General features: G+C 38.4%; 1 protein-coding gene across 4 annotated transcripts in view; it reads right to left on the reverse strand.

Annotated features, from left to right (window-relative positions):
- LOC128020828 (tetratricopeptide repeat protein 28) overlaps window positions 1–23,064 on the reverse strand; it is a 230,979-nt gene that overhangs the window by 85,328 nt on the left and 122,587 nt on the right. For all 4 annotated transcript variants that reach the window (XM_052607572.1, XM_052607573.1, XM_052607576.1 and 1 more), the window contains one exon: window positions 3,403–3,550. In XM_052607572.1, the coding sequence (XP_052463532.1) occupies window positions 3,403–3,550 (148 nt within the window). The remainder of the gene's footprint in view (window positions 1–3,402; window positions 3,551–23,064) is intronic.

Below are 23,064 nucleotides of genomic sequence, written 5' to 3' on the forward strand. Positions count from 1 at the left end.
TGACGAGAAACTCTTTGGCTTGTGGACGGACGTGAGTGAGTGTGTGTGTGTGTGTGTGTGTGTGTTTGAATCTAGTTAACAGCAGACACGGGCATGATAAACAAGAGCGCAGAAGTGGCGAAGTGGGTTTAATGATGAGCCTCTAGGTGCCTATCTCTCCTTCTCTTTCTCTCCGCCGCTTCCCTCTCTTCTGTCGAGAGGCTTTGCCATGTGAAACAGAAGCTTTGACGTGTCTGTCTGCCGTCTCGTGGGAAGCAGCTAAATAAAGAAATAATAACAGAGACTGACAACAACACCCACTTGCATTTCATTGCGTTTACTTTCTTTTAGTCTATTTACATTACCATTCCTAAACTAAGCCGTGTGGATTTCCATATCTGTGATTCACTGCGCATCCGGAGGAGATCTAGTGTTTCTGTAGGTTTCAGGTAGATGCCGCACTAATTCATCACGCTGGGACGGACTAAAAACACATCAAGAGAGAGCGGAAACCTCTGTGTACTGAGGATACAGTACAAGCATCAATCAGATGTTTGCAGACCATTTCAATGATGCATCACTTCAGTATTTATCGTATTTAGTCTCCATCAGACTTCTGATTAGTTAGGATCTGGAGTAATTAGTGTGTAATGTGGTCAGGAGTGTTTACTGCAGTACAGATCAAACCATTAGACGACAGATTTAAGAAGGAGAGCCAGAACGTCTTATACCAAATCCATCACACACACACACACACACTTACAGCAGATGATCTATCACAACACATATCCTACATGCATGCATGCTCAAACACACTGCAATATGGCATTCAGACTTCACCACTGAATTCTGTTTCTATTGTATTAATTCGGTTTAACCCGTGCACACTGTATGCCTCCGGCCATTAATTATAGAGGTTTTCCTGAAGACTGACTTCTGCACATCACAAACTGGAGCTAGCCAGCTCAACAGGCACCAGTTGGCTGAGGCTGAAATTATTCTGAGTGTGATTTCCAGAGTCTGCAACTTTCCAACACAAAGCTAAGAGGCGCGTCTGTTATCCCACGCGAGCAGCCCAACACAATCGGCTCAGTTTTCCGCAGCGTCTCACCTCTCGTCTTAGCAGAAGGGCTTTGAATGGCACCTCTGATGATGTGGAGCCAGGAGGAGAACAATTAAATTAAAGTTAGGTAATCCCACATGCAAATCCTCACACAAGGGTGCTACAAAAGCGATAAAGGGATGAGGGGAAGCGAGAGAGTGGGAGAAAGTGGGTCTCTTGTTATCAGCGAGCCCAGGGGCTGCGAGCGATCACCCCTCTGCCCGGAGCCGATTTGGAGAGACTGTTCAACATAATCTACTCTCTCCGTGGCTCACAGTGCTTCGTCTGGCTCTGAGGGACAACAGGGGGAAATAAGGGACATAATTCTGACATTCTCTCTGTTTGCATGACCCTGTTTATTCTGAGACTGTGATTTACATCCGAGCATCCCGAAAGCATTTCTCAAACACTTACAGCTAGCGGCCCATCAGAGGATGTGGTATACAGACACACACGTGCACATAAACACACACAGAACGTCCCGCCACAGACAGCTGCACAAACACTTTCTGAGGTTATTATGTGCTATCATTCACAACAAGTGCTGAATTTCTGCTGCTACATTTTAGCAACATTTTAGCCATGACTACATGGAAATTAGAGAAATATTGTAGAAATAGTGAGAACTATGTATAAAATATACACAGGAAATGTTTATAATAAAAATCACGTAAAGTAAATATACATACAAATGTTAGATATATTGGTAAATAATAGCATATATAATTATTATATATATATTAGTAAATATATATTAGTAGATATAATGATTTATTAAGGTTATGTAGAAAATATACATATAAATATTCTCTGAAATATAAAAAAAGTAAATAACACACACATATATTTCTATATAAAAAAAAAAACAATTAATCACATAATTCTGCCCCCCAAAAAAACATGTATAAGTAGTTTGGAAGCTTCAAAACAATAAAAAAAAAAAAAAAAGTTTAATATATATATATATATATATATATATATATATATATATATATATATATATATATATATATATATATATATATATATATTAGGGCCGGGACTCAATTAAAAAAATTAATCTAATTAATTAGAGGCTTTGTAATTAATTAATCGAAATTAATCGCATTTTAATCGCATATAAATATTTGACCTGAGAACAGTGAGAAGTAATTTTTTTTTCACATGGATTTATAGTATATCATTGAATAATGACTGAATACATAAGCTTACGTAACAAAATATTGTTTATTTTTGTTCAACCAAGTCTAGCAGACCAGTGCCATTTTTGCCATTAAGTGTAGCAATAGTATATTTAGAAACAATTTAGAAATAGTACATTTCAGAAATTCAGGAAGCTTATAGGTGCTGGAACCTTCTGTAAAGAGTTTTTTTTTTAAGTAAAACACAATACTGTCAATTACATTCAGAACATTGGAAACCCTGACTATTAGAAAACATATCTCTGTTGCTTCAGAGGCCATAACATACTAAGTCCAACTCTCAATAACCTTGGCCAAAACTATAGTAAACTGTTGCACCAACAAAATAATACATAGTTCAACATAAAGTGTAAAGTCCACGCTAGCTGCTATATGTTTTGCGTTGAGGTGATGATACTTGAGGCTCGATGTGCTGCTGCGGTGATATGTGAACGCTAGTTGGTGCTCCAGTATAATCGGTCCGCCGAAACTCATCCTGTGAGAAACGTTCCGCGGTGCAAAAATAAGTTATTAAAAATGCGGGAATTTTTTTCTGTAATTAATTCATCTTAGTTAACACGTTATTTTTTGTGTAATTAATTAATCTCAATTAACGCGTTAAAGTCCCGGCCCTAATATATATATATATATATATATATATATATATATATATATATATATATAAACACAGTTTTCCACTATTAGTGAATTGAGACTTTAGTCTTTCATTCAGTGCATAAAAATGCTAAATTACTAAAAATGATGGAGCAGGTCACATGATCTGAAACAACAACAACAACAACAACACATAATGTGCACCTATACCTCTCATAAATGAATTTGGTTTCTAAATGAAGCACATTTTACACACTGAACCCTCATTATCATGCTCATTATAGTCAACCGATGAATCTACACCAGAGGAGCTCAAAATAGCATGTTGATTCTTCAGTTTATATTTCTCATTCATCTGAAATACTATTTTACATAATTTCCTACTCAGCTTTCGGCATTTGTAGATTTCAAATAAGACAATAATATATGGCCCATTCATGTAGATTTTTCACTATTTAATATACTGTATTTAAGAGGTTGTTTTCAGGAATGTGACCCCAAAACCTGTGCAAACACGCCGTGTACCTCTTAGCGGGGACTTCATGGCGGCCTCCACCATTCCCACCAGCAGCTGCAGGCTCTTGGGGTCCTGTGCCAGTCCCGAGGCGAAGGCGGCCAGGGCGTCCGCATGGCGCCCCAGGTACTGAAGGGCAACACCCTGTCGGAAGTATGCCTGCAGAAAGAGGACCAGAGAGAAAGCATGTTAGCACTGTCATCCACTTCAATGGACAAGCAGCATAACCTGGTGTTTATGGTGTTGCCCTTCACCAGTGAAGACTGTTTCCTCCACGAATACTTAAAGTGCAAAAACCCAAACCATAAGTGTTAAACCACAGTGTGAAACACAATTAGACATGAACGATTCCTCAAATCATGCATCTTATTGAGGAGATCTGCGTTGTTATTTACCAAGCGATCAGATGCACCGTACCAACAAAAACATAAAAAAAAAAATTAAATCCCAAAGACTCACACTGACCTGAGCCATATCTGTTACTGTGAAGATTAGCAGGAAAATACACACCAAACAAACACCTTTAAAATGTTTAAAGGAATAGTTCAGCCAGAAATGCTAATTTACCCACCCTCAGGCCATCCAAGATGTAGAGGAGTTTGTTTCCTCATGGAAACAGTTTTGAGAAATGTAGCATTACATCACTTTTTCACCAGTGCATCCTCTGCAGTGAATGGGTGCCGTCAGAATGAGAGTCCTAACAGCTGATAAAAACATCACAAGTAATCCACACCACTCCAGTCCATCAGTTAATGTCTTACGGAGCAAACAGCTGCATGTTTGTAAGAAACAAAATCATTATTAAGATGTTTGAGCTTCTCCAGTCCATAATCCACAATAATGCTTCCTCCAAAGTCCATCCCCTGTTCTCCTATCACATCAAAATCAACTAACATATCAGTTTACAACTATTTTTGACCATTTTGGCTGTTGTTTAATCTGTGCGTATTTCTCTCCTGATTCAGACCAGACCACTTTTTGACTGGAGGAAGCGATATTACAGACTTTTATTTTAGTTGGAAGCAGCGGTTTGATAATAAATTTGCTAGGGATGCACGATATTGGATTTTGGCCGATATTCGATATGCCGATATTTTCAAAATAATTTTGGCCGATGTCGATACCGATATCGATATATATACAAATATATACTGATATATTTAAACTTTAATTTTACTGAAGAGAAATCCATGTATCTCTTCTGTACTGATTCTACCATAAATTTATTATTTTACAAATGTAGACAGACATTCACATCTGAAAAACAGGTCAATTATTTCACTTGGAGAATATCGGTTTGGCTCATCGGCAGAAATATTCATATCGGCCGATACCGATAATGGTCTTTTTAAGCTTTTATCGGCCGATACCGATATTGTGCCGATATTATCGTGCATCCCTAAAATTTGCCTTAACAATAAATCAGTTTCTTACAAAATGCAGCTTTGTTGATGTTAACTGATGGACGGGAGTGGTGTGGATTATTGTGATGTTTTTATCAGCTGTTTGGACTCTCATTCTGACGGCACCCATTCACTGCAGAGCATCCATTGGTGAGACAGTGATGGAATGATGCATTTCTCCAAATCTGTTCAGATGAACAAACTATATCTTGGATGGTCTGAGGGTGAGTACATTTTCAGTAAACATACATTTTTGGCTGAACTACTCCTTTAAAGAAGCTGCGGATACAGACATTGTATTTCAGCTCATGTTTAACACATTCATGTTTTCAAAGGGATTACTGTTATTTTGATCATGCGATGCACACCAGACCGCTCGACTGTATTAAATATCACAGCAGTTCACATCTCAGAACTCATAATGTCCTCTCTAAAGGGTTTTCTGGTCCGAGCGGACTCACACAGCCGTTTATTAGATGAGCCCGAGCGTGCGGCCCACCTCCAGTGGAGCTGATAACGGCTGGGAGGGGACCAGCGGAAGATTAAGACATGACATTGAATTTATGAAGGCCCCTATAATTAATTTCACTTTGCACAGGGAGCCCTTTGATTACTGACTACCTCTCTTTTCTTTTTTTGGACTGCTTCATTGAAACGCATGGGGATGCATCATGCATATTGAATTCAACACATTAACCTTTGGTCTAACCATGTTATTACAGGACGTTGCAGGCCACCGTTCTCGGCTCGATATTAATTGCTTCTTTGTATACGGCCCACTGCACCACGATTGGACGCGCTCGGCCGCTGTACGTACACATGCACGTTGAGCGCCTTTAGATTTCGACATCAATATCTGCCTGAAGGCAAATGGATTCAGGGGTTTGTTTCAGACAGCTGGGATTCAATCCTATTTCTGTAATGCAATTTTAAAGCAAATGTGTTTTTCTTTTTTTAACAAACACGTGATAATTCAACGTAAGCAAACAGCACACTTGCACTCCGGCGGTTTTAAATTATAATTCATTTGATTAAATGACAGGCCGGGCTTTGTGCTACGTCTCTCCGCCGAATCCGAAAGCTCTAATTGGTCGATTAGCGCACTGAATTCCCAGCGCAGATGCTGACGGCTCTGTGATTTCACCCGGCATCGCTATCATTCCTGCTAACACAACACCAATCTCTCCGACTCTCATTTCACTTTATTAACTTTATGTATTTAATTTCACATCACATGCAAAGAGGAGAAAAAGAGCTTCCACAATCTGGTCTGAACAAAGCAGGCATTTAAAAACTAAACAAAGCACTGGAAATGAAGGAGGTTCAGATCCGTTAATGATTCTTGAACGTCGGTATTCTTGTGCTAATGTGGACATAATGTCATACTTAAAAACTCTGATGATTGCAGAAAGGGAAAATAATCAGCTGTGAGAAAAGAGAAAAGAAAAGAAAAGAAAATGCATGCTAAATAGACACTTAAAAAGTCAAAACATTTATTTTGCGTTGTCCTCACTGGTTGCACACAACAACAAACATCCAGCTCAACTAGTATAGTGATTCACAAACAAATGATCCTTATGAAATATAAAACGGTCCTTAATAATTAATCATTGAAAATAAAAGACATAATTCACTCAATCATTAAGCAGCTCTTAAAATAAGTATACAAATATATTACCAGATACATTATTGTTCGTTTAGTATACAGAGATCCTGTTTTTATCAGCATCCTTAAATTAACTAAAAGAACTCTTCAAGGGATCATTAGAGGTGATGTAAGGAGCAGTGTTCGGAAAACAGGTTAAAACCATTATTTTCAAAAAAAAATGCAAACATGTAGATCAATCTTGCTCACATATTATTGTAGCACAGTTAGTGCTGAATACCAAAAGAAAATGACCAATAGTATGCTATACAGTAAGTAGCTGAAATAAGCACAAATGTTAGGACATGCCAAAACATCTCAAGGGCCCCAAAATCACCTCGGACCTCAGAGGGTTAAGAGCCATTCTGATGGATTCTGTGACTCAGTCATTTAAATGATTCATAAGTTATGGATCCGAGATTATGAAGAACCGGTTCATAAGAGTCATTTTTAACCTGTTTTCCGAACACTACTCCTGTTTTCAGATTTCAGGAGAAACTATCTTAACATTGAACAAGTTACATCATCTTATTTTCACCCTCAGAATTATAAAAGGTGATAAAGGTGATGTGTAATTGAATTCATGCAATGTTAAAATACTTGCTCTCTTTGCTAATCTTGTGCAGCCCAACATCAGCAACACCGATTCAACCAATTATGTGAGTGTGGGGGCGGGACTATGTGTTTGACGAGCCAATGAAGGGAGGAGGAGTGTTCAGGAAACCTGAAAAGCTTTTTGCATTATAATCTTTGCAATTTCTTTTGATGATCCTATAGTGGAACAGAAACAGAATCTTCAAGTGGTATTCAAAACCAGAATTCGTTAAATTCTATACATAAATAGCAGAAATGTATTCTGCATGATTCTACATCCTTCAGATGATGCAGCTCTCCAGTGCGTGTCACTGCTGGAGAATGACTGATCGGAGTCGGGATGGCATATGGAGACACAACTGTTCAGATCAAGTGTGGCGTCTGGCTTCGCTGGCACCTGACATCTTAAATGTGATGCTCCATCCACAGTCAATTACGTATAATCATAACCATAGACATAAAACTGTCAAACACACCTCTCAGCTGTGTGACACACTGAGCTACCTTCAGCTCTCCAAGTTTTTCAGCTTTCAGAATGAAGAGCTGCTGCTTGCTTTTTTTGGTTTTTCAAGCTTCCAGCAGAATGAGTGGCAAAGCAAAAATGAATCAATCCCACAAAGACCTCCCGCCGTGATTCAGATGTTTTCTGAGCATTTCAATTGAAAACTCAAACAGCAGCGTCCACATTACCAGGTCTGAACGTGTGCTGAATTAAAATGATTTCCTTACAGAAAACAGCAATCAATCTGAGACCAGACGTGTATATATATTCTTTTATCATATTATTGATAGATACATACGATTATATATAGATCAAATATAAATTTTAGTACATTTCCCTCGCAAATTCTCTCTCATTACAGTAATGTGATGAAAAAGTAAAGACATGATTTACATTTAAGTACAAGACTTTAATAAATATAAATATTTATGCAGATTTTTTTGCACTAAAATTAATTTAATCCATAACAGTAAGATATGTACTAAACTAATGAGAATCTAATGTTAATCACTAAGAATTCTGTAAAAGAGTCAAACATCCAGACACTTTACAGTAATGAAAATATGGAAGAAAAATCCTGAAAATAATGTTACAATGCATAAAAGCACTTAAAGGGCTTTATTTTCTTGATCCAACAATAATTGCTTATTATTTTATTTGAATTTTGGGTGAAAAATGACCCAAAATATGCTCTACTAATAAAATCTGTATTACAGTTGTACATAAGTGCCCTTAACAGACATCATTCCTATAGGCAGGTACGCTTCGCCCCCGATGGAGTCACTGGCTGCCTAGCAACCTTCGCCTGGCAACGCTCGCCTCCTCCGGTACCTCACCTGCTGTGATTTTGGCTAAAAACACAGACAGAAAAGTGTGATGAAGAGATGAAGCGAACACGAGTGTTCAGGAATAATTACTGAGCCAGACTGCTGTGCCGCTAATCACCTGACTTACACAAACTACAAAGAGAACCAAATAATTATGAGGCTGAAAACTTCATTAGGACGCATTTGTGTAGATATTTAATCACTAACTTGTCCAGTGATGTACTTTATGGTTATGGCCACAACACTACAACAGCTGCTTTACTGTCCAGATGGACGACCGTGCAGCTTTTTTTCAGAAGTCCAGGTCTAGATTCAAAAACAAGACTAAAACTTGACCTAGACTTGATCTTGAAACATTGCAGACTTGAAAAAAAGATTGAATGTGTTAACGATTCACTAAAATGAATCAGATTCTAAAGTTTGAGATGTTTGATTCTTTTGTAGTTCAGCATGCAATACAGCAAAATAACGTAAAACCCAGAATTTTGACTAAAAGTACCAATTTACTATAAAAGTAGCACTTTAAACTATTGTCACAGTTAAAAATAGTTAAGTTAGTAGCTGTTTATTTTTATCCAGTCACTCCTCAACTCTAAAAATCCACAAAACACTTTTCTGAACGTATTAAAGTTAGTGACAATAAAATGTGACATCCATATCCAACCATATCTCAGCTGGCAGCCGAAATGCATTTACTGTGCAATTACATGCATTCCGTCGGCGAGCGCCATCGATCCACAATCCGCATCAAACTGTGAAGGGATGCATCGAAAAAGGTCACACTTCAGGACCGTAATCAATGCTGCACATTCGGCATTCAGCGCTTGTCACAACTTCCTCCAGCTGCACAATGATGGGCCCGAACGAGCCCAAAAAACCTGCTATTGTAATCCCACCTGTCTGGAATCAGCTTCAGAGCGCCGGGTGACAGATAAGAACACGCTGATGCTAATTGCGCTGGTTCGGATGCCAGAATTTCCCATTTTGGGACTCATGCAACCCTCAGTACACCTGATGTGGAAATCAAAGCGCCCTGGATTAGTCAAAGCCACGTTCTGATCATCAAATCTAGTGTTTATGGGTAATAAGAGTATGGTGGAGTGGAGCCTTGCAGATTAGCAGATGCTTAACTTATTGACTGTTAAATGCATTAATCAAAGCCAGATGGTGGATACGCCAACACTGTCAGGAGCGAGTGTGGAAGTGCTACAATAATGCAACTGCATGAATTTATAATGCAACCATCAAAATGTGTGCAGCGATTGATGCAACTGTTTGACATCTGGTGGGAAGTTCCTCCGAGAAGTGCCAACTCTTCAAGCTTGTTTCTCAAGAGCTCTGTCTTTTTTTTCTATCATGTGCAGAGAGTAAATTTACAGCAAACCCAGAACGTGTGCAAAGCTCTGTAGAAGTGTGTCAGTGTCGCTGTAAATGTTGCATGTGTTCCTACTTTTACTTCACAAATTCCCTTGGGAACAGGAAACAGGATGTGCACTGACCTTCCCTACATTACCTTCATCTGGTTCACCTTCAAGAACATTACTGCAATGGCTCAGAAAAAAAACAAAGCAATGCAGTTAATGTTAAATAAGATTATCTCCAAGCATGTAGACATCCATATAAACGCCTTGTTAAAGAACCAAAGTCGGTCATGTTTCATGTTTTCGCTCGCATTCGTGGAAATCTTTGCGGGATGCTTTACAGCATGCCTCCTTACAAAGCAGATGTAGTTAAAAAAATAATTCAGTATTACACATAAATGTGGGAATTAAAAAGACTAAGAGGGCCTAGAGAGCTACATCAGCAGCGCTGTGAGACGAGCCGAAACAGATCAGGCGAAATCTGCTGACTTTTATCTTAACTGTGAGCACCAACGTCAGGATGCAGCACACATCCTTCAGAAGGAAAAAGCCTGGAGGCATTTCTGTGAAGTCATCGAGCTGATCACATCACATACTGTACGGCGTCTCACCTCTCATGCACTTTATTAACCTTAATTAGATTTCATTATAAAACAATCACTACCAATTCTCATGGAGCCGCTCACAGGATTAGCCTTTTAAACAATAAAACCACATAAACACTTGCATTAGAGCTATTTGCTAAGTCAAGAACCATTGCTCGGCATGAGATAAGGGATTCAAACAAACCCAGCCGACATGAATAATGCCTTCTTAGCACTCAGATACACACTTTTTACCTAGTAGATGCTAAAACAAGCCAAACTTGGCCAGTAAGAAGCAATCACCCAGAAAAACTTCCCCTCAGACAGCCACAACATAGAAAACACACAGAAACATATTAACAACCACTAGCATCCACAGACCTTAGCAAATGTCCTAAGTCACAATTAACAACCACACTAGCAACCACACTAGCAATGCATTAACCATCCAGAAACACCAAGTAACCTCATAGCAACACACTAACTGCCAAACTGCTCCCCGGCCCTTGACGAATGTGATTCGTGGATTAATTGCACAGCTTAACCATCATAGTTTTTAAGTCCTGTCAGTTTAACAGGGCAGAGAGAGAGAGCGCGAGCGAGAGAGAGAGAGCGAGCGAGAGCGAGCGAGAAAGAGCGCGCGAGCGAGAGAGCGTGCGAGAGAGAGAGCGAGAGAGCGAGCGAGAGAGCGTGCGAGAAAGAGCGCGCGAGCGAGAGAGCGTGCGAGAGAGAGAGCGCGAGCGAGAGAGAGAGAGCGAGCGAGAGCGAGCGAGAAAGAGCGCGCGAGCGAGAGAGCGTGCGAGAGAGAGAGCGCGAGCGAGAGAGAGAGAGCGAGCGAGCGAAAAAGAGCGCGCGAGCGAGAGAGCGTGCGAGAGAGAGAGCGAGAGAGAGAGCGAGAGAGAGCGCGAGAGAGCGAGCGAGAAAGAGCGCGCGAGCGAGAGAGCGTGCGAGAGAGAGAGCGAGAGAGAGCGCGAGAGAGAGAGCGAGAGAGAGCGCGAGAGAGAGAGCGAGAGAGAGCGCGAAAGAGAGCGCGAGAGAGAGCGCGAGAGAGAGAGCGAGAGAGAGCGCGAAAGAGAGCGCGAGAGAGAGCGCGCGCGAGAGAGAGAGAGAGCGAGAAAGAGCGCGCGAGCGAGAGAGAGCGCGAGAGAGCGAGCGAGAAAGAGCGCGCGAGCGAGAGAGCGTGCGAGAGAGAGAGCGAGAGAGAGCGCGAGAGAGAGAGCGAGAGAGAGCGCGAGAGAGAGAGCGAGAGAGAGCGCGAGAGAGAGAGCGAGAGAGAGCGCGAAAGAGAGCGCGAGAGAGAGCGCGAGAGAGAGAGCGAGAGAGAGCGCGAAAGAGAGCGCGAGAGAGAGCGCGCGCGAGAGAGAGAGAGAGCGAGAAAGAGCGCGCGAGCGAGAGAGAGCGCGAGAGAGCGAGCGAGAAAGAGCGCGCGAGCGAGAGAGCGTGCGAGAGAGAGAGCGAGAGAGAGCGCGAGAGAGAGAGCGAGAGAGAGCGCGAGAGAGAGAGCGAGAGAGAGCGCGAAAGAGAGCGCGAGAGAGAGCGCGAGAGAGCGAGCGAGAGAGCGCGCGCGAGAGAGCGAGAAAGAGCGCGCGCGAGAGAGAGAGAGAGCGAGAAAGAGCGCGCGAGCGAGAGAGAGAGAGTGAGAGAGAGAGAGAGAGCGAGAAAGAGCGCGCGCGAGAGAGAGAGAGAGCGAGAAAGAGCGCGCGAGCGAGAGAGAGAGAGTGAGAGAGAGAGAGCGCGGGCGAGAGAGCGCGAGAGAGAGAGAGAGAGAGAGAGCGCGAGAGAGAGCGCGAGAGAGAGCGCAAGATAGAGCGCGAGAGAGAGAGCGAGAGAGAGCGCGCGAGAGAGAGAGAGTGTGAGCCCCGGCCGCACGCTCACCTTCTTCAAACAACACGAGCGCTGTCTTGCTCTCTCTCCCTCGAGCATATTAATCACTTGACACGATGGTGTTGATGTTTAAATCATTTAAAATGAGAATGTAAGTGTGCTCACCCCATTTTTGTTTGTAAGAAAAAATTGAATTAGATTTCATATCGCAATATATATATAAAAAAAAAAAAATATCGCAATGTCATTTTTTCCCAACATCGTGCAGCCCTACCTCACAGCATTGTTAACAATCACCCAGCAACTTTGTATCAATTCCTTAAACACACAGAACATCCCAGTGACCCCAAAGCAACACACTATCCACCTTGAACAACCTCGTAACCTCATAGCACCATGCTTAAAAAATCCTGGCACCCTAGTAACCTCACAACATGCTAACAAGCACTCAAAACACCAAAGTAAGAACTAGCAATGCCCTGCAAAACTATACGATGGAATTCGTTTGCTAAGATGATGAGATCACTGTCTAAATGTGGAATATTACCGAATACCATTGAGGCCTAAGTATATTATTTACTTTCAGTTGCTACATATTAGGAAGTACAAACCTGAAGCACATGGACAACATGGCCGCCCGTGAGATGATTACAAACACAGAACGCTAAACTGAACATGAGTGACATGGAAAAACAGGAAACCGAGGGATACTAAAATAGCAGATGTTTAGTTTGTGCGTCCACTAACATGTAAACAACCTATCTGGACAAGACTGATCGCGCAGGAGAGAGAGGACAAACGCTGCTAGAGAGAACTGGGGCAGGTTTTTATATTCGCCCCTCATGGCTGGTTATTGTCCAGCAGCTCTGTTTCCAACTAGCCTGGAAAACTCACGCTCAGATCTCCCATGCGATTACCAGACAAATGCCGCCTAATTCGCCACACATGCAGCGGTTTAAATATAGAACCGCTAATTTAAATACGTTCTCCGCAGACTCTGGATTTTAGCAAGTCAATAGACTTGGCCTCAGTTGCTCAGCTGACATTTGTCTGCCATGTAACGCATTCCCAAGGGTCGACCCAGTTTTCCCTGTTTCCAGTCTTTTAAAGTGCATATCGTAAGAGTTGTCATTAGCCACCAGCTGAATGTGGTGCAGCACAAACGGGCAAAACACAGAGGTGGCAAAGTCTAATGGCTAACAGCATCATAAAATCAAAATAGTTGCCATTTATTATACATTCCTGGTCACACAGTACTTACAAGTTTTATTTATTAGTGCACATTATTCCAGAAGAAATTAACTGTCTCTTATTTTTCAACAATCTGTCACATAAAGACAATTTTCCCTAATTATTGATGAAATACATAGTTAACACTTGAAAAAAAATGGCTGGAAAACAACTTTACTAACATACATAATTCAGTTTTAATAAAATAGTAAAAAAAAAAAATAATAATAATAATATCAATTATATGTATTATATTATTATTAATAACTGCCTAATAATATAATTATTTAAAAAAAATACATAATAATCACTAAAAGCAATATTTATTAATATATTTTTACCGTTTTATTAGCTCCACTAATAATAATTCATTATCATTTAATTTATTATAATTATTAAAAGTTTAATAAAAACTTTTAATAAAAGTTTTATTATTAAAAGTTTTATACTTATTATAATGATTTAAAGTTACATATATTAAAATATACTTATTGCAATAGAATATGATTAAAGACGAATAATATGGCCGACAGCAACAACAACTAATAACGATATAATTTATATTATAATTTATTCATATATTATAAATATAATATAATTTATATATTTTATATATTATGCAATTCTTATAAATATACTATTATTATATGTAAAAAAAAAATTAACAATTGTTTAACTAAAAGTAATAATTATTAAATATTTGTAATAATATTAATATAATGTATTGCTTATTTATAATAATTAATTATGTAGGAAAAGTAATTTATGGATAGACTGCACCTCAAAAACCATACATCATAACAGAAGTTTTGAGCTTTGTCAAAAAAAAAAGTCTTCTCAGTTGCCTTTTTCCCGATCACACTTCAGAAATCATCAGAAATGATATATCACTTGAAAGCGTAAAATCTCAAAATTCATCCTTTGAAACCCATTTTAAATTCAAACACTGCATTACCATGAAAACTGTACATCATGCACTTTCAAGTCTATTGAGTGACAGTTAAAAGGTTAACATTTGATTCTGAATATTGGTTATTAGACATTTACTGATGAAAATATTCAAAACCGGTCTTAAAAACCCATTACTGGCATTTCTCTCTACACACAACTGTCTCACCGGCTCCAGTTCCACTTCTGATCTGGTTAAAGGCAGCCAGTCCACCTGCAGGGAGATTAAAACACCACAAAGCAAACAACAAACCTTAATAGAAACTGCCATCACCAACTGTTCATAGCATGAAGGCGCAGCCCAAAACAACAGGGCTAATCTGCATGAATACTAATCTGGATTCCTGTTGGAAGCTAATCAAACGTCATGGCTGTCTTTGCAATGTTTCAAATGAGACAAATGAGTATGTTTCCACACCAGCTGGAGACTACTTGTCCCCTGACCCGAAGGGACAAGCGCTCCAGGACCGTGGCCTGAGATGTGTCAGTATCCTGAAGGCGGCCGAGCGTCTGAATGCAGAAGCTTCATGGTAAGGACAGCTTCCAGCAAAGCCGTCCCCTGCGGCTCGCCGCTGCAGCGTAAAGTGCACTGGAGTAGGAAATTGAGGCCGCTGCAAGTTCAGCTTTCTTCCGAAAGAGCCCTATTTCACACGGCGAGGGGTTTAGGCAATTACTTGTGACAATGGCTGGCCGAGAAAAAGATTGATCTGGACACGAAACAACTGTGTTTGCTTTATTAAAAGTAATTCATCACCCTGCCCGGGTGTAATGGCGCTTTAGGAATGTGTGCAAACGGACAGACGCGGTGGGCTTGACATCAGGACATCAGGGAATCGGGACGTACACAAACACACGTCTCAGCTGGGTGATAAAGGAAAGCCGTCCGAGTGTGTTAGGATTCGTAGATATGCATGCTGTCTTACTTGAATTCCACTTGAATTTCCACCATCTGCCATCGCTCAAGCACTCTCCAGTTCACTGCGGCACTCTGGGAGCTACGCTTTTAATCAGAACGAGTAGATCTTCATGCAACAAACAAGGCCCATAGTTCATGAGAGCTTAGTTGTGTTCGTCCTATAGTTCCTGATGATAGAGCTACAGTATAAAAGATGGACCTGGGAGAATCAGAGTTCATATGGAGATCTCTGATTGAAGATTGAAGATTGCAAATCTGAGCACAATTTGAGATATTTTTTAGCACTTTATAAACATGTTTTTTGAGTCTCAACAAAACTGAGACATTTTTAGGGATATCTTATGAAATTCTAAGAGATTACTTTTTATCTCACTTCCAAAATATCAAGTCAGTTTGCTCTCCATTGAATATTATGTCCACTAAACATCTGGACTCAAATTGTTCTCAGTTTTGCAATCAGCAATCAAGTCATTGCTCAGATTTCAAACTTACTCTAGAAGCTAAAATTTCCATTTGCTTTGCATTTAATTGCATTGCATTGCATGTTTACGAGACGTGACCGATTTGATCAAAATTGAGATATCTTTTAAAGCTATGTGAGATGTAACAAGATTACTTTTAGCATTCAATCTCACTGCTTTGTATGAGAAACGACTGTGATCTCATTAGTGTTTTTGTGTCCTGTGGGCAGCAGAAACTAATAGGCATGCAGCCGGTATGTTTAACACAAATGAGTGCCGTACGGATGGATGGAGACCGGGAGAACGGGAACGCTGGCACTAATGGAGTCCGGGGATGGACTTCCTGGTGCTGTGTCACCTTCCTCCAGGACAACAAGCTAAGCTGTTGGCACTAATGGTTGTGTGAAGGGCGGGATGAACAGAGAAAGCAAGAAAGGGGCTGGATGCGTGCGGAGAGACAGCGCTGGCAGGTACATAAATAATTGCAATGTGAGATGCATAAGAGAAGTGAGATCCAGCGCTGTGATTTTAGCAGAGACAAGCTGATGAAGGTCACCAGCTGCGGAGCCAACGAAGACAATCCAACAGCAAGCACTCAGACTGATCTAACACTGATCCACCATCACTCCCAGACAAGAGAACTGTAATAATATTAATAATAATACTAATAACTATAATTCACTGAATGAGCACTGTGCTGCATCCAACTGATTACAATGTATCTTATGTGTCCTTTCAATACATAAAACTGCTTTAATACATTTTAAATTAATTTTTTATATTTTTTTATTCTTTGCTTTTATTGTTACTTTTATTTTTTACACATCTGTTGTAATGGATAAATAAATAAATAAAATAATAATAATAATAAATAAAATCAATTGAATTGCATGAAATGTGCTGTATAAACCTGCTTGCTAAATTAATTGTGCGTATTATTATTGTTGTTGTTGTTGAAAAATGTGCTGTGAATACTTGTTCAAAGAAGCTTAAATAGCAGATAAATAAATTCAATAAAAAAATAATACATTGAAAATAAAATAAAATAAAATAAAATAAAATAAGCTGTTTTCAGCTTGCTCTGTTTGTGGCAGTCAAAGACTTTTAAAATTTTTTTGTCTTTGGCTTTTATTTTATTTTATTTTATTTACTTTATTATTTTATTTATTTATTATTTTATTTTATTTATTTATTATTTAATTTAATTTAATTTTTTTTATTTTATAATTTTTTTTTTTTTTTTTTTATTTATTTTTTGGCCATTACAGGTCAGCTAAGCGCAATGCAATTTACAAGACTCTTCCTCGGGTCCTCTTACCGAACCATCCCATGGCGATAATCGCAAAAACATCTGTATGAGCAACAATCCCACTCCGATGTTTTATCAAAAAGCTGGTGTTCTCTTATGATGATGTACCTAGAGCAAAATAATAACCCCCTTGAAGCTGAAGGGTCTTATCTGTGCAAAAAGTGCCACGTTTGCAGAATTACTCTGGAAAACTCCCAAAGAGGAGCCTCCCTTTCAGAAGCAAATGACAGATTCTGATGGCAAAGCTTAGACGGCACCATTAATGCTCGGGTTTGCTGGTGTGATTCAGACCGGTGGCCTCCGGGCTGACAAGAACTCCATTCAAAGAGTCTTTGTGGCTGAAACGCGGATGGGAAGCGAGAGCTAGCGTGCTGAAAACACAGCGGGCTCTGCTGATGTCAGCTCCGGAGACGCCGCTAATGAAACGTGGAGGTTTTGCACAGCGTTATGCATGCAGAGCGGGCCGTCAGATCCTATCCCACCTCTAATTATTGCCATGCTCGAGGTAGGAGCCTGATAACGCTTCGCTCTCTAATTGAAATCAAACCATCCCTCTAGAGAGCGCTGATGAGAGATCATCGGGGGGCTGGCGCTCTGCGTGCCCGGACTGACATTAGCGCATGCTCTCAGATGAACTTCGAACACTGACAGACAGGAATCTGAAATTAAAGCAGCTAATATTAGGGAGCATCAATTAACTTTATGGCGGAAATAGAGCCGAACGGGGTCTGTATGTAACGCTGTACTCTTTCTGTTTTATCTTTACTGAAACTGTGAAGCGATAAAGCAAATATAATGTGCCTGCTGGGTCAATGCAGCGCAGACAGTTGTTCTTTTAGAAAGAGTTTGGCTGCTGCGAGGCCAAGTCTGTATTCGGCTAGTACATTTAGTCAGATAATCCACTTATATATTGTTACCAATCAATTGTATAAAAAAAATTAAAATACAATAACATAAAATAAAAAGTGAAGAAAATATAGAAAAAGATAAAGAATATGAATTAAAATTAAATAAAAAATACAAAATAAAAATTCAAAAAATGAACATAAAATTAAAAACGTAATATAACAAAAAAGTACATATAAACAGTGAAGTAATATATTAAAGTAATATAAATTCAAATACATAGATTTTACTATACAATAAAATGATAAAATAAAAAATGTAAGTAAATAAAATAAATACTATTAAATAAGACAAAATTAAATATAAGCAGTACAATAAAATATATATTTTTTAAGCTAAATAAATTAAAATACACAGATTTTATTAAGTTCAATCATTTATTAATATGGTTAAAAATTTAATTTATTAAGTAAATGCTAAAATAAAATATAAAAAGACAATAAAAATAATTGAAATAAATATCAAAAATAAAACAATAATAATATACCAAATATGATATAAAATGTAAAACAAAATAAATAATATAAAATAAAGTGAAAAAAAAAAAATATATATGTATATAATATAAACTAGGACTACACAATTAATCAAAATGAAATTGCAAAGGCAATAAATCATGATTATGCAGATTGTCATGCATATCTTTCATTGAAGCACAGTTCTGTGATCAGCAGTAAATGTCCATCGAAAGGCCAGACGCCGAAAATCCAAATATGCCCTGAAGAAGAAATCGCTGTAGCTGAATAGAAAATGTAACTGCTTTCATTGATTCAACGTAACACACGACTACGGCAATACATTGTCTGGTTTATGAGTTCTTCTTGTTATCCTTTTCATCATATTAAAGTAAATCTATAATGAAATGCTAATCGACATAGCCTTTATCACTGCTTAGAATACAAAGTAAAACTATGTGCAGCAAATTTTGCTGCGGACAACTTTCTCAATCAGTTTAATGCTGGATTCGCACAAAGATTATTCCTGAAAGATGGAGCAGTTCCCTCTTTGTCTGGAGAAGGCGTTGTTTATGGACCACAACCGGTAAGTGTATTTCATTATTTAAGTTGGTGCGTTTAACAGTTTCTGTAACTTATTAGTCAAAGGGCAATGCTGTTTAGCTTTGTTAACTAGATGGTAGGGCTGTGCAAAAAAAACGAATGCGATTTTCATGCGCATCTCGTTAGTAAAAAATGCTCCTGTGATTATAAATACATCTCCAGTACATGCTCCTGCTCACTTGCTTCTCAAAACTAACTCCAAAACTAGTCCAATCATGTTTCCAGGAGGGCCACATGCTCTAAGCTGGTGTCGAATCACAACACAGGAACCGCTGGTCCAATCAGAACTCGTCACGTATTTCTGAAGGAGGGACTTCATAGAACAAGGAAGTCATCAGCCCGTTTTTATGACAGTGAAAACAGCGGTATACAGATTGTGTGAAAAATACTGTGTTTTTTTACACGCGAAACATGAACACATTATATTGCACACTGTAAACACAAAGTTTCAAAAAAGCACGAAAAACGGGACCTTTTATTATTCTGTTTAAGAAGCCACATCCCCTCTCAGAAGGATTTATTTCAAACACTCAACTGATGTTATGAAGTGAATTTGGAGTTAAAACATGTTATTAAATGTGGTATTTTCACCTGCTCTCAGATGGAGCAGCATTTACTATACCGTAGTTCACTGATAAGATACGCAAACAGAAACGGTTTCATAATTATTTATTATGAACGTGATTTTGCATGGCCTGTCAGAGAACTACGGCTCTGTGTAGTAAATGCTGCTCCATCTGAAAGCAGGTGATGGAGATTCACTGCTAATCACAGAACCGGCTTTACTGACTATATCAATCGCGATTAATTGCGTTCAATTAATCGTGCAGCCCTAATAGAAATGGTCAAATAAAATAAAATGGTGAAACACTAAACAGATTTTGTTATTAAACAGTACAAATAATAATAAATAAAATAAAAAGCAAATATAATGCATCCCTGATTGGTGTTCTTTTAGAAAGAGTTTGAGTGCTGTGAAGTCATGTCTGTAAGATAATCCACTTTCAGTGGCAATAAAGGACCTGATAAAGACCCATCGGGGAGAGGAGACATCTACATACAGAAACGAAGAGCAGACTTCACGATTTAAGAGCATTAGTGACTAACCTGTCACCCAGCCGGCGCCGGAGTATGAGAACGGTGACCGCTTTTAGAGTAAATCAAACAAGTGAATGAGTAATCTGGTCAGTTTCTCTGGCACATCACTTTATGATCTGAACATCGTTCTTCTACAGTACGGTCAATGTGATGTCACAACGTCTCCTGAAGGCATTAATCATAATGAGCATTTATTGCCATTATAATGCAAGCATAAATCCATCGAACAAGCCATTATAAAAAGATTTTGCCATTATCCTAGTGTTTTGAAGGCATTAAAGAGACATTTCCAGAAAGCATTGGCTGTTTTATGCATCATTTATGCACTGTGTATCAAACTAAATAAAAAATAAAAAAATATAAAAAAATAAGTCAAATGTATTACTTTGTTTAGTATTAATTTATATAATTTTTTTTTAGCTTCCAGTTAATAAAAAAATAAAAATAATAATAATAATCAGTTTTAAATGGAAGGCCTGTAAAATTAGGCTTTCACCATGCAAAATGTCAAACAGCTAAAACAGAGTATGATAATTAAAACATAAAATGTCTACAAATATCTAAAATAAAATTACTGGATTTGTAAGAACTACTGAAACTGAACTACTAAAATGACTTTGTATTGGAGTGAAAACCTGAGCTCTGAATGCACTTCTGCTTTAACAGGTTTTCTAAAAGTGTGACAGGAACAAGAAAATGACCTTTCAGCGTCCCTCACCTGACACATTCTCACTAATTCTCCTCATCGGAGAGACTAAAGCTCAGCGAGCAGCTCTGAAACACGCTCAATGTGTATAGATGTTCTGTAAGGGGACTTCAGATTGATTACAGTGACCCGTTACACACGGACTGAGCGAGACAGCAGTGTCTTGTAACACAAGCTCATTAACTGCAGCCACCCGATCAAATGTTTCTCTGAAGTGGAGTAACACACAATCTCCAGCTGAAACTGTTTCCTGTCCAAAATAAAAACACGGCTTGATGGGATGATCGGCTCTCGCTGACAGCCTCCGGTTCATTTGCAATGGATGAATTTGCAGCAATTAGACGAGGCCTTTCAGACGCTCGAAGACGCCTGAAATGTCATACAACCATCAGCCACAATTACACAATCTCCCTCGTGGCTGGAAATCGACCTCTGCAGCAAGAAATAAGAAGAAGCTGAATTTATAATGTCACCGGGGAGACGTAACCAACTTAACCAAGCACAGCCGAATGTCGAATGTAAATGCGTTTCCTCTATTTACATTCATACATTTCAAATGCATTCAGAGGTTTTATGTGCATGCTGTGTTATTTGCATTATTTGTGCTGTTTTAGAGATGCATGTTTAATCTAAACAACCCTAACGGAGAGGGAGATAATGAATCTGATGCTGTTTAATGTGTAAGAAGATCATTTATCGTGCAAAAGCATTTGCTGACTCGGCTCGAAATGCCAGTGAAATGAGCCATCTAGAAAGAGATCACGCAGAGCGCAGGGTATAAACAAACACAGCCACACACAAACAGCCTGGGAAATATAGTCAGTCTAAATGCATTTATATATACGCATTAAAATACCTTCTAGAAAAAATAACTTCAACATTTTTAATATTTTAAATATATATATATATATTTTTTAAGAAATAATACATTTTATAAAAGGTATCAGTTGACATCAGTTAGCAATAGAAAAAAAGCATTTTATAGTTTTGCCTGACAGTGATAAAAAACAAACATTTAAATTAAATTTAAATAAAATTGAAATAAATAAAATTGATATATATATATATATATGTATATATATATATATATATATATATATATATATATATATATATATATATATATATATATATATATATATATATATATATATATATATATTAGGGATGTAACGGTTCACAAAATTCACGGTTCGGTTCGATACAATACACTGGTGTCACGGTTCGGTTTAGTACGGTTCGGTACTTTTTAGATGAAAATGAAAAAATTGGCAGATAAATTTCCTTGATTTCTAAAAAAAAATTTTATTTATTAACAACAAAGTATGTTCTATTCAAAGCTATTCTTTACCCATCTTCTATGGTGTTTTCTTAGCAGCATACTGTATAAAACAAAAACAGCTCCTTATAAAAGAAAAATGAAAATGTTATATTGATGTAGTAGTTATGAACAAATACAAAGATGTAACTCTTTATATGGAACTCTATAACTCTTTATATTGAGCGTGTTTTTACTCAATTGGTTCTCTATAGGGCTTATGTTTTTTGGAACAAAGCAGGAATATTGTAACGGGGCTCAATTACATTAAGCATGTTCTTAAAACCTGCGTTTTCCACTATAGGCGCTCGCTCACTCAGCACGCGCTGAAGGCTCGTTGCAAAATTGCTAATGCGTTTAACAGACCAGAAAAAGAAGATCCTTTTTTTTTTTTTCGCTGGTGTATGTAGAAGCGACATACCGTTGATTTTTTATCCACCACTCTCTTGCCATCACCATTATAGCTTAAAGGGAATCCAAAGTGCACCCAAACACCAGACCTGTTGGTTATTGGAGGATCTTCTATTTCTGGTCTGTAAAACGCACTGGCCACCGCGTACCGTGCATGAACTGCTCGCTCACTCAGCGCACATAAACATATAAGCTGGTGTTTTTTTCTTCTTCGGGGGTGTCAGGGGCGTTGCCTGTTACGTCGTTTGTGTTATTGAGCTACCTTGTTGAACGCATATCATTATATTTCTTTTTCAAATATAGGCCTAATTAATTAGTCCAACATAAGTTCGGTACATAATGCGTACCACGTACCGAACCGAAAGCCTCGTACCGAACGGTTCAATACGAATACGCGTATCGTTACACCCCTAATATATATATATATATATATATATATATATATATATATAGATATAGATAATAAAAATACATGATAAACAACTAATCAAATTAAACAAATAAAATGAAACAAAATAAAATACAAAAACTTAAAATAAAAAGATAAAGATGAAACGTTGATATATAATAAT

The sequence above is a fragment of the Carassius gibelio genome, chromosome A10 (assembly GCF_023724105.1).
Source record: "Carassius gibelio isolate Cgi1373 ecotype wild population from Czech Republic chromosome A10, carGib1.2-hapl.c, whole genome shotgun sequence".
NCBI lineage: Eukaryota > Metazoa > Chordata > Actinopteri > Cypriniformes > Cyprinidae > Carassius > Carassius gibelio.